Source organism: Aspergillus uvarum (assembly GCF_003184745.1).
Source record: "Aspergillus uvarum CBS 121591 unplaced genomic scaffold BO82scaffold_20, whole genome shotgun sequence".
NCBI classification, from domain to species: domain Eukaryota; kingdom Fungi; phylum Ascomycota; class Eurotiomycetes; order Eurotiales; family Aspergillaceae; genus Aspergillus; species Aspergillus uvarum.
Genome location: NW_020291317.1, coordinates 385,708 through 400,004, shown reverse-complemented (window position 1 = coordinate 400,004; position 14,297 = coordinate 385,708). Strand labels below are relative to the sequence as shown.

The window sequence follows — 14,297 nt, the reverse complement described above, 5'->3', positions numbered from 1 at the left end:
ACCTTATGATACCGGAAAGACCAGTAGATATTGTTCCTATGTTCGAAACCACGATTTCATCTCTAACTATCCTGGGAATCTGTTCCCATAAGTTCAAGAATGCATCAAGGCGAGCTGGTCAAGCCGGGCGGTGAGAAATGTCCCCGACGCTAAGCTGTATCGGGCCAACGGCCGGCTGCCCGCTTTCTGCTTCTCCGTCACTGTTCATCCATCCATTCATCCTTCCACTTTGTTCTGGTTCGCTTTGTCTGTCCATCTTGCGATATCTTTCTTGCCTGAATGTGCTTACTTATCGGAATTGGGACCTGCACTGCTCTCTAACAGCAGCGGTTTTCCACCGCCTCCCAATCGCTCCTGTCTTTCATACACAGCGGGAGAGTGAAAGAGAAATAGATCGCTCTCGCACTTGACCCAGCCCTCCCCCCGTCTCCTACTCTGCAAATTTACCAGGCGAGCGATCCGCCCAGATTATGGCTTACTCGCCTGCTCCTCCATCTCCAGTTCATAGTAGCGGTGCCCCAAACATGTCTAACAATATACACTCCCGTGGACGCTCGACAAGTCCTCCGACCAACGTGCCGCTCTCAAAACGGGACAAGCGACGCAGTGCGCTTCAGGAGCGTCTCCAAGATCTAACAGCTTCCTTCAGCCAGAATCGAGACACTCAGTTTCGGCAACAATTGCATGCCCTTCAATGCGACATGACCCTCATCAACAATGCGGATCCGTACGAGCCGGGCCCGCTTCCCGACTCCGCGGACGAGATTGCACAGCTGATTGAGAATACTGTCGGCGGAGGGAAATTTGCCAAGGAGATGGCTAGTCTGGCGGGAATGTGGTATTCGCGATTCGTGCAGGAAGTAAACCAGGCCAAGGCCGAAAAGGATGCAGATTTAGCGATGTTGGCAGTAAGTCTGCGTTTTCTCTTGATTTCTGCACCCCCCAGAGCCGGGTGTGGCCTGCCCGTGCTAATGAACCTTCTTGCCTAGAATCGTCATACCAACAATCTAGAAAGATTTCAACGGGAATATGCGTTCCGCGTCCATTTCGCCGAAGAAGAATACAAGCACCTTGCAAATACCCTCCGCGAACGTCTCGTCCAGACCATTACCGGCAAACGGGCCCGTCTGATGCGGGAGAAAGAGCAGTTGGATCTGGCTGACACCAACGCTCTGCTCCTGCATCCGAACCAGTTCAGCATCACCAATCCTGCCAGCCCAGGCGGTATCCACGGTAACCGCAAGACGCGACATACTCGCCATCGTGTCGATCTTGAGCTCGGCGACGCAGCCATGGCAGAAACTTTCAACAGGCGAAAGAGAAAGGCACCCGAGGAAGATGTCGGCTCCCCGGTTCGAGACTCGGGCTTATCATCACATCCGGCCGAGCGCGCAAAAGCTCAACTGGTGCAGCAACAGCAAGCGCCTGCATACGCGATCCAGAACCTCTTTACGGAAAAAGAGCTCAGTGCGCACGCGAACCACGCACATGTAGCTACCGTACACTTTTTCTCAACCTCCAAACGTGCGGATCAGCCCTCGGGTGCCGCCACCAACGGCAACAACACTGACGCGGATGAGGGTTCCGGCGTCGACGGCACAGGCGCGGAAGACAACGGTACCCCGGCCACCGATATGGCTCGGACGGCCAGCCAAAACTTCCACGCCACGCGCTCGACCCGGGGGCACGGTAACCACGCGCTGAACGCCCTGGCTGAGCTCTCTGATAAGCCCGCTGTGCGACCCAATCTCCCCTACAACATTCTGGCCAACTACCACGCGCGACCAAGCAACAACGGCGCTCCCCCGCTACCGCCGCTCATGAACGAGGAAGTTGACGACGACTGGGCTCGCATGGACCGGCTGCATAATAAGCCGGTCGGCTTCGTGGACAAAGGCCTGGCGCAGCTCCTTGTCGAGCCTAGTCCTGCTGAGGTGAATGGCGTCCCTCAAAACCCCAACCGGTTCAACATGTTGCATCCGGATTTCCCGACGGATATGGGGATGCATCTGTACCCTCTCTCCAAGGACACGGGAGATGGGGTCTATAGTAATGAACGGGCCAAGAAGAATAGAACTTAGCTCTTCTTTGGGTGTCTCATGTTTTGACCTGACTCGATTAGTCAACCCCCACGAAATTAACCGCCCATATGTCCACCACCGACCTATACCTCATGGCCGGTCAATATTGATTGAATCAACATATGCATTGTCACCACCGCATTGCACGAGTACCCAAGACTATTTGGGAATCACGACTTCTACCATTACTTGCTACACCGGATTCATTGGCTTACTTTAACACCTATTACTCACACGCACGGAAATACAACTAGCGGGAGTGAACACGATTGCTTTCTTCCCATCTTACTTCTGATCTTATTGGTTCTTCGCTTGAAGGCGTTTGGGATGGCGAGAGGAGCACTTGGATTCTTTTTTTTCTTTTCTGTTTTGTTTTCCCAATCAAAACGTTGTGCTTTTCTTGGCGCTTGTCTGTCATACTTGGGCTAGTTTAATTTATCCCCATACCCTAGCTAGAGAGAAGAGAGAGAGAAGACGGAGAAGAAGCTTTCGATGATATGACATGACTTAAATTCAACCTGACCTTTCCATTCGCCTTGAGTTGATTTCCAATTGGAAGTCCGACCTCAGAGCGGTGGCCCCACATGGATTTTCGGCAGCAGGGGTTAAGTGGCGGAGATAAGGAAATGCCAGCCTCTGGCACTAAACTCCGACTGTACATCCATCAAGTGACTGTGCTGATCAACCTATCCGGTCTCTGCGTTGACAGGGATTTGCTCCTGGAAAAAAGTAACTTCCAGTCTTTGTGGACTTGTAGAGGTGACTAGCAGGCGTCAGCATAATTGATAGTCATCAATAGTTTCTTTCCTTTTGGTCTCGGTTTCGAGCCGCGCACCTCTCCGTGCCTTGAACCTTGGTCCTTATAAAGTTTGCCTCCCTCCCTCCCCAAAGGACCGGAAATTCGGATATGCGTGCGCTCTGGAGAAATTGGCATTCCCTCCATCGTCACAGTGTATCGGTCTCACGTGGGTTATCTTTGGAAAAACGCAACATGAGTACCCCCGCATCAGGGATCCTGTATTCGGCCGCGGTTTTGCTCGCGCCGGGATCTCCGGGCCCGAGTGATGTCAAGGATAAGGCCCATCATCGTACCGATGGCTTCAAGAACCCATGGGCGTAAGTCACCGCCCGGCAAACTGAACATGCCTCCAACCCCGCCGCGCTGGAGGTTCATTAACTTTATTCCCACTTGTCAGCTCTTGGAAGGATATCACAATCAGTGATGCTGCACGGTTCTGGTGGTAAGTGCCCAAGCCGCAGAGAGCGACAACATATACTATATGCAGGTGGGCAATGCATCGATGAGCTGACTCGCACATGATTCCTGTTACTGCTGCGTAAAGGCAGATGATCACGGGCAAGGTCAAATTCCCGAGCACCGCACCTCCCACCGTTCCTGTCCAGAAAGCAGAGTTTCTGGCCAGTCGCACCGCTTCCAGTCTGCGCGCAACCTGGCTCGGCCACGCTTGCTACTATGTCGAATTTCCCAGCGGCCTGCGAGTCCTCTTCGACCCCGTTCTCGAGGACCGTTGCTCTCCGCTGTCCTGGCTGGGCCCCAAGCGCTACACCGACACTCCCTGCCAGATTGAGGATATCCCGATCATCGATGCAGTCGTCATCTCTCACAACCACTATGACCATCTCTCTCATCCTACCATCAAGGAGATTTGGAGAAAACACCCGAATTGCCACTTCTTCGCCCCCCTGGGTAACAAAAGCTGGTTCGAGCAGCTCGGAATCAAGAACGTAACAGAGCTGGACTGGTGGGACGAGCGCGATTTCGTCCTGTCGCCCTCCCAGGAGTCCCCGGCGAAAGTTGAGGGAGCGGTTGAAGACATCAATTCTCCGTCAGCTGAGATCAAGGCTCGAATCGGCTGCCTCCCATCGCAACACACGAGTAACCGAGGAGTCTTTGATCGGGCCAAGACGCTCTGGGCTTCGTGGTCAATCGAGTCCGGGGGCAAGAAATTATACTTCGCTGGGTAGGTTCATGATCGATGATCCGGAATAAAATAATTACTCGCTTTGCTTCTCCTAACCCAGATCTTTTGAACTTTGAACAGGGACACCGGGTATGCAGCCGTTCCAGAACTTCCAGCTGGCATCAACGACCATGCCCCCGAGCACAACTTCCCCACCTGCCCTGCCTTCAAACAGATCGGACAATACCGGGGCCCCTTCGACCTAGGATTGATCCCCATTGGAGCCTATGCGCCCAGATGGTTCATGAGCACCATGCACGCCGACCCTCACGATGCCGTCAAGATCTTCCGAGACACCCAATGCAAGCGAGCCATGGCCATCCACTGGGGCACATGGGTCTTGACCGAAGAAGAGGTGCTTGAACCCCCCAAGAAGCTGAAAGAGGCATTGCGAGAACACGATCTTCCGGAAACGGGGGCTTTCGATGTCTGCGATATCGGCGAAAGTCGCGAGTTCTGAGAGAGATAACCTTTAACCTTCTGGGAAGGGTTTGAATAGTGTCCGATAAAATATGTACAACAAGGTTTTTGTGTTAGAGCCTCCCTAGTGTCTAATATGCCTTTTTAGCTTTTGTGGATTTTTTTTTTGAATATACTTTTCTACACTCTCATGTCCTGCACTGGATGCACTGGCATCCATCACAACTCATTTTGCTTTTTTCTCACCGTCTTTCTTGCATATGACCAGTCTTAACGAAATTCTCCATCCACTCGTCAAATAATTCCACTTAAGAATACAGAGGGTCACCCTGCAAGACGAAGGGGGTGAGGGACGGCTTATGAACTGGCCTCTTCGCAACTTTTCCGATGGCAACGTTGGGCGAGAGAGTCTTCTGCATCATCCGCAATCCACCATAAACGTGCCCATGAGCCACATCTATGACATCCAGCTTGACCACCACTGTCTATGCTCTACGGCATGGAGAAAAATGCTTGACAGAAGACACCTATCGCGTATCTGTATCATCCATACCGTGAAAACTGGTCCATTGATGTATGCTTCACAGTGTGGAAGGTTAGTCAAAGAAGCTATGAGGGAAGCCCCTTATACATCCTACTTATACTGACATTTGATATTATAGCCATCGATGAATGTTCTAATCCAAGTCCGGTGACACGCTGGCCTTCTTGCTTCCTTCCCTTTACCGGGTTCCATCGGGCCTCCAGCTCAGGGACAGACTCTTTCTGGCAGGAAGCACTATATTTTCCATCACTGGCTGTACAAGGGCACCGCACCCCGGTGGCCGGCAGATCATCATGTCCTCATCCAGCATGCTTCCGCCCGTAGGGCCTGTAGGCCATGGCTACTTCCGAGGACGTCGAAGCAGCAACAGCAGCAGCAGCCAGTACTCCTGGATTGGGGCCCGGCCGAAGCCCCGGGGAGGAGGGTCCCGCGGATACTCCACCGACGACGAAGACGAGGTTCTCTACGACCTGGACGAAGCCGCCCTGGCGCAGCTGCCCGTGCACCTCCAGGACACCATGCGCGAGCTGCAGCTAGAGCGCGTCCACCGGTTCCAGCAGCAGCAGAGCGCCCACAACGAGCTCCGGCTTGGCCGCCCCGTCTACCACAGCCACTATGCCGAGACCTGGTTCAAGAACATGATGGCGCGGCTGTCGGCGGACCAGGAGATGAGTGACGCCCACTACCATCTGCGACAGGCCCAGTGGGGGCCTGCCACCTATCAGCAAGACCGGAGTTGGCGCTCGCAGCAGCAGCAGTGGTCGGTCAACCGGCAGAATGATATCCAGGCTGCTGCTGCTGCTGCTGCCATGGGGGGAAACAGTACTTGGTTCGGAGATGATGATGATGATGATGATGGTGAACCGGGACCTGATATGGCTCCGCCTCATCAGGAGATGGCGGTTTTTGAAAGGGATGTGGATGTCTCACCCGTCAGCTCGAGGCGGTTTTACAGTATGCATTATGGTTATGGACCGCGGCCGGAGGATAGGGGGCGGCCTCTGTATGAGACGGATACGGGGAGCAGTAGTAGAGAACGGCGCGGTGATGGAAAGGGCGGTGTTCAATCCCACCATCAACGCAAGAAGAGCCGGTCAGTGATAAACTTTATGCGATGTAGAGTGAAGAGGAGTATACGAAGAATGGGCAGGCTGTTGAAGAGATAGAATCGGGTTGGGGTTGGGGACTTTCATTATGCTGGCGTTTTGCGGTATACCACGTTTTGAGCTTGATGGGTGTTTATTGGGACTTTTGATTGTTGTTGGGAGATCGACTATCGCAGTTGTTGCGATGTGTCCGGTTAAATCATATAGAGATCATCTTGTGCATATAACGAAGTAGAGTGACATGAACTACGAAGTAAAGATTGAGGCGGGCGAGTTGTCCAGGTAGAACTGATAGATCAGGGGAAGGTGGCACTAAACCCAATTCAGGCTAGTTGGCGGTGAGCTTCCTGTCCGCCATCCCACTTCGGGGTGCGCTGGAAATTTGATGGTGACGGCGGGCACAACACCTTCAGTTCCCCATCCTACAAACCGGCCTCTTTTTTTGGCTGCTTGCTGCTCAGATTCTGCTTCTTTTTGCAGGACTACTTTAATTCCGTTCATTCTATCCCCTCCTTTCCCACACACGCCAAAGAACCACCGCCAAAATGCAGGCTCCGGTGGTGGTGATGAGTATGTTGCTTTGAGGGGGGGAGGTTTTGCCTGTGCTTGGCCTTTAAATGCTGACTTGCTTATAGACACCAACGCTGGTGACAGACAGGTTGGTCGTAAGGCTCAGCTGTCCAACATTGCCGCTGCGAAGACGTACGTCAAACCCTTCCTCTCCCCGCCTCCCCCGCTCCGGTCTCTAATACAGGATTGTCAACTGCAGCGTTGCGGATATCATCCGGTCATGTCTCGGACCCAAGGCTATGCTGAAAATGCTGCTGGACCCGATGGGCGGTATTGTTCTGACGAACGACGGACACGCTATCCTGAGAGAAATTGAGGTGTCGCACCCCGCCGCGAAGAGCATGATCGAACTGAGCCGCACTCAGGACGAGGAGGTCGGAGATGGAACGACGACTGTTATCATTCTTGGTATGCATGCATTGCCGTTCAAGGGCTCTCCTGATTGCCCCGATGCAAGCCTGCTAACATTTACCAGCCGGTGAAATGCTCGCACAGGCCCTTCCTCAACTCGAACGCAACATCCACCCCGTTGTCATCATCTCCGCCTTCAAGCGTGCTTTGGCTGACGCCCTCGCCATCGTCGAGGAGGTCTCGATACCCGTTGACATCGACGACGACAAGGCCATGTACACCCTCATTCAGTCCTCCATCGGAACCAAGTTCGTCTCTCGGTGGTCGGAGCTTATGTGCGGCCTCGCCCTGAAGGCTGTTCGGACCGTGTCCTTTGACGCTGGTGGTGGCAAGCGTGAGGTTGACATCAAGCGCTACGCTCGTGTCGAGAAGATCCCCGGTGGTCAGATTGAGGACAGTGAGGTTATTGACGGTGTCATGGTCAACAAGGATATCACGCACCCGAAGATGCGGAGAAGAATCGAGAACCCCCGCATCATCTTGCTCGACTGCCCGCTGGAGTACAAGAAGGGTGAATCGCAGACGAACATCGAGATCTCCAAGGAGGATGACTGGAACCGCATCTTGCAGATTGAGGAGGAGCAGGTTAAGCACATGTGCGATGCCATCTTGGCTCTGAAGCCCGATGTTGTCATCACCGAGAAGGGTGTCTCAGGTAGGAAGATTGTGTCCACATGGTTTGATCTGCATATAGTTGACTCCTGTGTTCAGATCTCGCTCAGCACTTCCTGATGAAGGCCAATGTCACAGCTCTGCGCCGTGTCAGAAAGACAGACAACAACCGTATTGCCAGAGCCACGGGCGCCACCATTGTCAACCGTGTTGACGACCTCCAGGAGTCCGACGTTGGAACCCAGTGCGGTCTGTTCGAGATCGAGAAGATCGGCGACGAGTACTTCACCTTCCTGAGAAAGTGCCAGAGCCCCAAGGCCTGCACGATCCTCCTCCGCGGTCCCTCGAAGGATATCCTGAACGAGATCGAGCGTAATCTCCAGGATGCCATGGCCGTGGCCCGGAATGTCATCTTCCACCCCCGCCTTTCCCCCGGCGGTGGTGCCATCGAGATGGCCGTCTCTGTCCGCTTGAGCCAGCTGGCCAAGTCGATCGAGGGCGTCCAGCAATGGCCCTACAAGGCTGTCGCCGACGCCATGGAGGTCATTCCCCGCACGTTAGCACAGAACGCCGGTGCCAGTCCCATCCGCGTTCTCACTCGTATGAGAGCCAAGCACGTCGAGGGCCACACCACCTGGGGTCTGGACGGCGACTCCGGAGCTTTGGTTGATATGAAGGAGTACGGAGTTTGGGAGCCTGAGGCTGTCAAGCTCCAGAGCATCAAGACTGCTGTTGAGGTGAGCGCCCGCGCTGTTGATGTCAGATTGTCCCATAAGCTAACCAGAGAAACTAGTCTGCATGCCTGCTCCTCCGTGTCGACGACATCTGCAGCGGTAAGTCGGCTCAGCAAGTGGGTGTCGGTGCCGGCGGCGGCGACGAGTAAATGGAGCGAGAGATATCAAGATAGTAAAAATTGCGTACATAATTCTGCACGATGACCTTTTGGAACGGACAGTCTGTAAGAACATCCTAGACTTCAAACTAATGGGTATCTTCATATCGTACATTGTCTGCATCTCTTTTTCCACATACTTGCTGTGTGCAATACTGGTCATAGCACTTCCAGCCGTCACCTGCTTCCCGATGCAATGCAATCCAACTCAATCATCGTGGATAATGATCCCCTGCACCTCCCCACCCTCATCCGTCCCAGCAGCGATGCCATCACCCCCCACCGTCTTTGAGGCCGTCTCATCAACCACCATCCGATCCTTCCCCTCCCCGTTCCCAGTATTCGCCTGGCCACCGCTGGCCTTGGCCCCGGTAGCCTCCCCATCCTTCTTCGCATTCTCGCCGCCGCGCTTCTTCTTCTCCCTGCGCCGCCGATTCTTCTCCGTCCGCTCCTCATCCCGCCGTTTTGTTTCCGCCTGCTTCCGCGCCCACGCCTCGTCCTCCTGCTCCCGGACCACCTCGCTCTGCATCAGCCGCAGCCGCTCGTACTCGCGCCGCCGGCTGGCCTTGTAGACGTGGAACTCGCCGGACCCGGCTCCCGCCGACGACCCCTGCACGTTGGCGACGATCTCCGGCGGCGGCGGCAGCGACCCCGCGGTTCGTGGCGGTTTCTGGACGGGCAGGTGAATCTCGCGCGTCGGGTCCCGCATCAGCGTTTCGATCTGCGAGGCTTGTTCGGATTGTGCGGTTGATGGGCCGACGGCGCGCCGTTTGAGGGGCCGTTTGCTGCGCGGGTCGGCGCTTGTGGGGATGGATTCGGGGATGGGTTCGGACATTTTTTTTTGTGTTTTTTTTGTTTGTGGAGGTGTTTTGCTGGTGGTGGTGGTGGTGGTGGTGGTGTGAGGAGGAGATGTTGATGTTGGTGATGGGGATGTTGATTGTTCGATGATCGGCGCGGTGGTTGTTCTGGAAGCTTTGCTTTGGGGAGTGGGCGGTGGTCGTGCCAAGACTATTTCATGTAGGCCGTGCTGTAGGGAAGTTTATCCGAGGTTGGCGGTACTGCCTGAAGTATAGACTATTGTATGTATGACTGGCTGACGATTTTATCGTCAACACGGATTTTCACAGTGGTTCATAGGTTGCATGTTTGATTTTGTTCAGGCTGAGAGAGAATGACGGTAGGAAACAATTGATAGGTCTGTTCTTGCCTAGTCCTTTGGAGGTGTTGTTGGGAAAACAAACCCCTCCCTGCTCATTCTCTATCTATACTTCTCTTCCCGGCGGGGCTGGCTTGTCTTTCCCATGTAATCACACCCAGAAGGTGGTGAAGCGCGTCGGCCCTCTTTGACCGGTCTCTGATGCTGGGCTCTCCATTCACTCCCCAGGCAGACGGCAGAACTGCCTCATCTATCCAAGGCTCCAAGGAGTTTCTCTCACTTTCCCTCGCCTTCACGAGTGATTCCCTACCTCTGACGCCACTCCTTTTCTTCATCATCTCGTCAGCAAACTACTACACTCGCATCCCACAAGACTTACTTGCTTCACTTTCATCCTCCTACTATCATCTGAGTCTGGCTCTCTCAACTACTTGCCCACTGCATATTCAAACGCCCATGCAGATCGTGTGTCCTCGTTCCTGACGATGGCGGCGACTACTGAGGCACAAAGAAACACGGATATCCACGTAAGTTCAGGGAGCTGAGGAAGACATCGCTTGCTACTCTTCCTCTACGTGAAAGCTCATATTCTGCTAGTTCGAAACAGAGGACATATGTTGTCTGGTCTCAGATCCGTCTCGCGTGTGCTCTGTTGAGGTAAGTTTACCAGGTCTCTCGCGTAGATCTTCTCTCAGATACTGATTAGATACAGTCTACTCATGATGATGTACTTTTCTCTTCCTCGTCTCCAGAACGCAGATCTCTGGTGTGACTGACCTATACTGCATGAAAGCCCCTAGTTTACCCGCTGGAGGACTACCTCATCCTGTCTTATCCATCGACACCTGCGGAAGTTCTGGAGAAATTCTTGCAGACAGAGGATGTAGGTAGCAAGGCTCAAGGACTTCTTCTGCGGGTTTACTAAGGTCTCTTTTGCTCCTACACAGGCCCCGCAAGGATATATCTTTGTCCGTTTCGTGGATAGATCGCAGGGCTATTCGCTGGTTCATGAAAATGAGCTTCGACTTCTCGACAGAGAATCCCACATTGGTGATATTGTCAAATGTCAAGCACACGATGCCATGTGTGGCAGGGTACTCAGTTGCCGGACTAAATACACCCTGGAGCCTGTTGTGTCTCTCTCCAGCAACTTACTAACAGGGGAACATGGCTCGCTTATGTTTAAAGATAAGCCGAAGTGTCTCAGCCCCAACATAATGCCACCGATGGACCAGCTTCAACCTAACTTGCTACATGATGTTGTCGTCTCCGACATTGAGTCTTATGAGCCATTCACCGTTGGGGACCACATCATATACCAACAGAAGCTTGGGGTCATCCGGCAGGTTGATCGAGATCCTGTGTTTTTGACAGAGAAAAGCGAGGTCGTCACCCTCTACAATCCATTGAACGTCGAATGTCCAGTTTGGTTCGACCCTAAAAGGCTGGTGTGGATGCCGCGCGGTGAAGAGACCACGAAAAAGGCAGAGGTTGCCGGAGCCGAGCTAGTATACAAGGACCCTGGTCAAGTCTATCCCGGCCGATCTGCCTGGGTCGATTCCGCTAACATGTGCGAAGTCTATGGTGCTCGTGCCAAGAACCCAGCTCGTGGTCGTCAGCATGTCCATACGTTGGCTACACCAGCTTCACAGTACCATATCAAGTGGATGATGCCAAATGCGTTCGGGATTGGCATGGACAAAGATACAGTCACTGGGGGGACGGAGATACTCAGAGCATCTTTGTTCAAGAAGTATGCGGTCAAGTGTGACTTCGGTCGGGCCCCGACGAACAAGTCCAGCGAGGAGGAACTTCAGCTGAGGCCTACCTACTTGATGAAACTGGGGAGTGTAGTGCGCTTCCGTGACATGGTTGGAGCGGCTGCAAAATACCCTCACTATCGTCATGTCCCAGCTGAATATTCGTACGGATATGATCTGAATATCTTTCGCATTGTTTCATCCCAGACAGATACGACGGTTCAGTGGCAAAACGGGAAGGTCACCATAGAGAACGCAATATCTCTGCATACGCCAAGTCCTTATCCCGGAGAAGAGGTCTTTCCTGGAGATTTGATTGTTCTCAAAGACTCAGTTCAAGCAATTCCTTCGACCGGAGGTGATAATAGATGTTTATCATGCTTATCGCTTCATACACACCACGTGGGCATTGTTCAAGAGGTGGATAGTCGAGAGCGAGTAGCATATGTTCGATGGTACGACGACGCAACTGTTGAGCTCCCGCTACACGGATTCTGTCTCAACCACGAACACACTCGACTGGAATCCTTGAACAGCAAGAGTACTCCAGTATCGCTCTATGAGCTCGCCTCTTTTCCTGCCTTGCGTAGGTCACCAGGGAGACTTGTGCATATTATACCGAGTACTATACACGCATCTGTGTTGCAAGCTCTACGGGTGAGCCCTGCGTCTGACAAAGGCGCCGATCATTCGAGCCATGCAGCTTCCAAGCACTTCGATGCTATCCGGAGCTACCTTGAGAAATCGAAGAGAGACATCGTTCGTACTGCATGGTTCAAGAGCACGATCGCGGTTGACAACTCTCCGGCACCTACGCGCCTCAGTATTCACTACGAAGACTTCTGTGCAAGGTTACATGCGAACTTTGTCGGGATGATCATGAAACCCAACACCGATGGGACCGTCACGGTGCGCTTGACTCACGGAGATTCATGTGTGGATATTGAAATGCCAACGGAGAGGATTATGTTGTCATATCCTTGTGAATGTGAAGAGATACCTCCTAATGATTCTTCGGCTCCGGACGACGACTCAGAAGATCCCGACACAGATGATACCGATAATGAAGACGTCACTGATGATGACGACGATGATGATGCCAACTGCCACGGAGTATCTCATGGGGAGGAGGGAGGGCTTCAACACACTTCGAAAGATGCACTGGAAGACATTGAGGAGGTCCCATATTATCATGTCACTATGGCAGATGCTGAAGGAGACATGGAAATGAGTGGCACAGATCCCTCCGGATCATCGCCTCCGCCAGCGTTCCTCGTACTCGAAGGACCCCCACCCGCTGATCATCATTTCACCTCGAGTGAGCCCGCGGGGAGTTCCAGCTTGAGTATCAAGCGCATACAGAAGGAATGGAGGGTCCTCAATAAATCTCTTCCTCCTGGCATCTATGTCCGTTCATGGGAGTCGCGCGTGGATCTCATCAGGACTTTAATTGTTGGGCCTGTGGGCACTCCGTACGAGCATGCGCCCTTTGTGATCGACTTCCACCTCACGGATGAATTCCCAAGCAAGCCCCCCGTCGCTTTCTTTCACTACTGGTCCATCATCGAGGCAGAAATCAATCCTAATTTACACCTTGATGGCCAGGTTTGCCTCAGTCTCCTAGGCACATGGCCTGCACAGAACCCAGATGAGGTTTGGTCCTCTTCCAAGTCTACCCTTCTCCAGGTTATGGTTTCCATCATGGGCTTGGTCTTGGTCAAGCGTCCGTTTTACAGTAAGGCAGCCCCTTCAGTCCTGTAAAGTCCCGTTGCTAAGCACTAATTCCTGCAGATGAGCCTGGCTTCGAAACCCTTGCTACAGACGAGGAGAAGCGGATTGACTCGATTCAGTACACCGAGAGAGCATTTCTACTGACACGGAAGTTGATGATATATGCTCTGGCACACGAGGTGTCTGGCTTCGAAGACGTTACCTCGTGGCTATACTTCCCCGCGCCCACGACCGCGCTGAACATGAATCGTCCTCATCTGATCCGTCGAGCCATCGAAGATGCGTTGGCAATGATCGAGCATCACCACCGCACCTCCCCGGGCCAAGACTCAAGCGCTGGAGAAGCTTCTCCATACATGTCGCGGCTCAGCCTTGGGGCAGTGGTCATGCTTCAGAAGCACATCGCAGATTTGGAGAAACTTCATGCAATATGGCTCGAAGCTCTTCGGGATCATTGTGGACATGAACCTGAACTATGATCTCTGACAGCCCCTAATAGTTGTGGAGACCCAGTTGAAGTATGTTCTCAGAGATTCTCGAGCGACATACTTGTTGTTTGCTAGATCTGATGTATGTACGAGTCAAGCCCGTGCTCGTGATTGTTTTTTAGGCAACAGTGGGTAAGATAGGCAGCGATAAGCGGCATCTGATGAACAATGATATCTAAGAATTGAACTGTTACTCTAGTAGTGACTATACTAGGTAGACAATGTCTGTAAGACATCTTGAGTGTTCTTCAGTCTGCTGCAGTAAAATCAGTGACTTCCCAAGTATTCTCGAAGAACCGACCGCAGCGACCGCAGGGATTGATCATGTAGATCATGTAGTAGGGATGATGACTACCAACCAGTAACTCAGTTGATTCAAGTAATAGTAAAGGATTGAGAGCCCGCGTGTAAATCGATATTTAATAATGATAATTGCCAGCCATGAATGTCGAGAGCAAAAGGGCGGCGAGGAGCCCTGCGGCATTGGTCTTTGGCGGGTTCCGTTGGGCTTGTTGGCTCGCTCGCCCTCCCTTTCGCTCGTTTT

The 14,297-nt window shown here is 53.0% G+C and overlaps 6 protein-coding genes across 6 annotated transcripts; 5 read left to right on the top strand and 1 right to left on the bottom strand.

The window, feature by feature from the left end:
• Window positions 1-470: 470 nt before the first annotated feature.
• Window positions 471-2,081, top strand: BO82DRAFT_281094 (Sds3 domain-containing protein; the record flags this gene model as incomplete). The annotated part of the gene is made up of 2 exons (XM_025631327.1): window positions 471-908; window positions 990-2,081. The coding sequence occupies 2 exons, from the start codon at window positions 471-473 to the stop codon at window positions 2,079-2,081; spliced, it is 1,530 nt and encodes a 509-aa protein (XP_025493068.1).
• Window positions 2,082-3,072: 991 nt separating this feature from the next.
• Window positions 3,073-4,523, top strand: BO82DRAFT_401182 (putative Zn-dependent hydrolase/oxidoreductase family protein; the record flags this gene model as incomplete). The annotated part of the gene is made up of 4 exons (XM_025639236.1): window positions 3,073-3,197; window positions 3,278-3,322; window positions 3,425-4,063; window positions 4,145-4,523. 4 exons carry the CDS (start codon window positions 3,073-3,075, stop codon window positions 4,521-4,523), a joined length of 1,188 nt encoding a protein of 395 aa, XP_025493067.1.
• Window positions 4,524-5,175: 652 nt separating this feature from the next.
• Window positions 5,176-6,365, top strand: BO82DRAFT_353483 (uncharacterized protein). The gene has a single exon (XM_025634966.1). It carries the CDS (start codon window positions 5,321-5,323, stop codon window positions 6,191-6,193), a length of 873 nt encoding a protein of 290 aa, XP_025493066.1. The 5' UTR covers window positions 5,176-5,320; the 3' UTR covers window positions 6,194-6,365.
• A 169-nt stretch (window positions 6,366-6,534) lies between these two features.
• BO82DRAFT_353482 (chaperonin-containing T-complex subunit CCT3) lies at window positions 6,535-8,729 on the top strand. Its single transcript, XM_025634965.1, has 6 exons — window positions 6,535-6,703; window positions 6,769-6,835; window positions 6,903-7,111; window positions 7,179-7,769; window positions 7,826-8,463; window positions 8,520-8,729. The coding sequence occupies exons 1-6, from the start codon at window positions 6,679-6,681 to the stop codon at window positions 8,607-8,609; spliced, it is 1,620 nt and encodes a 539-aa protein (XP_025493065.1). The 5' UTR covers window positions 6,535-6,678; the 3' UTR covers window positions 8,610-8,729.
• On the bottom strand, window positions 8,670-9,569 carry BO82DRAFT_353481 (PRKRIP1 family protein). Its single transcript, XM_025634964.1, has one exon. It carries the CDS (start codon window positions 9,451-9,453, stop codon window positions 8,827-8,829), a length of 627 nt encoding a protein of 208 aa, XP_025493064.1. The 5' UTR covers window positions 9,454-9,569; the 3' UTR covers window positions 8,670-8,826.
• A 690-nt stretch (window positions 9,570-10,259) lies between these two features.
• Window positions 10,260-13,933, top strand: BO82DRAFT_431464 (ubiquitin-conjugating enzyme E2; the record flags this gene model as incomplete). The annotated part of the gene is made up of 6 exons (XM_025640703.1): window positions 10,260-10,301; window positions 10,372-10,431; window positions 10,487-10,501; window positions 10,568-10,657; window positions 10,722-13,269; window positions 13,326-13,933. The coding sequence occupies 6 exons, from the start codon at window positions 10,260-10,262 to the stop codon at window positions 13,742-13,744; spliced, it is 3,174 nt and encodes a 1,057-aa protein (XP_025493063.1). The 3' UTR covers window positions 13,745-13,933.
• Window positions 13,934-14,297: the final 364 nt, after the last annotated feature.

What these genes read in the sequence shown, in the direction of transcription:
- BO82DRAFT_353482 (XM_025634965.1), top strand. Translation starts at nt 6,679, where the DNA reads ATGCAGGCTCCGGTGGTGGTGATGA. An exon ending in CACCGAGAAGGGTGTCTCAG is followed by an intron (nt 7,770 to 7,825) that starts GTAGGAAGATTG and finishes TCCTGTGTTCAG; the next exon opens with ATCTCGCTCAGCACTTCCTG. An exon ending in GCATCAAGACTGCTGTTGAG is followed by an intron (nt 8,464 to 8,519) that starts GTGAGCGCCCGC and finishes CAGAGAAACTAG; the next exon opens with TCTGCATGCCTGCTCCTCCG.
- BO82DRAFT_353483 (XM_025634966.1), top strand. Translation starts at nt 5,321, where the DNA reads ATGTCCTCATCCAGCATGCTTCCGCCCGTAGGGCCTGTAGGCCATGGC.
- BO82DRAFT_353481 (XM_025634964.1), bottom strand. Translation starts at nt 9,453, where the DNA reads ATGTCCGAACCCATCCCCGAATCCATCCCCACAAGCGCCGACCCGCGC.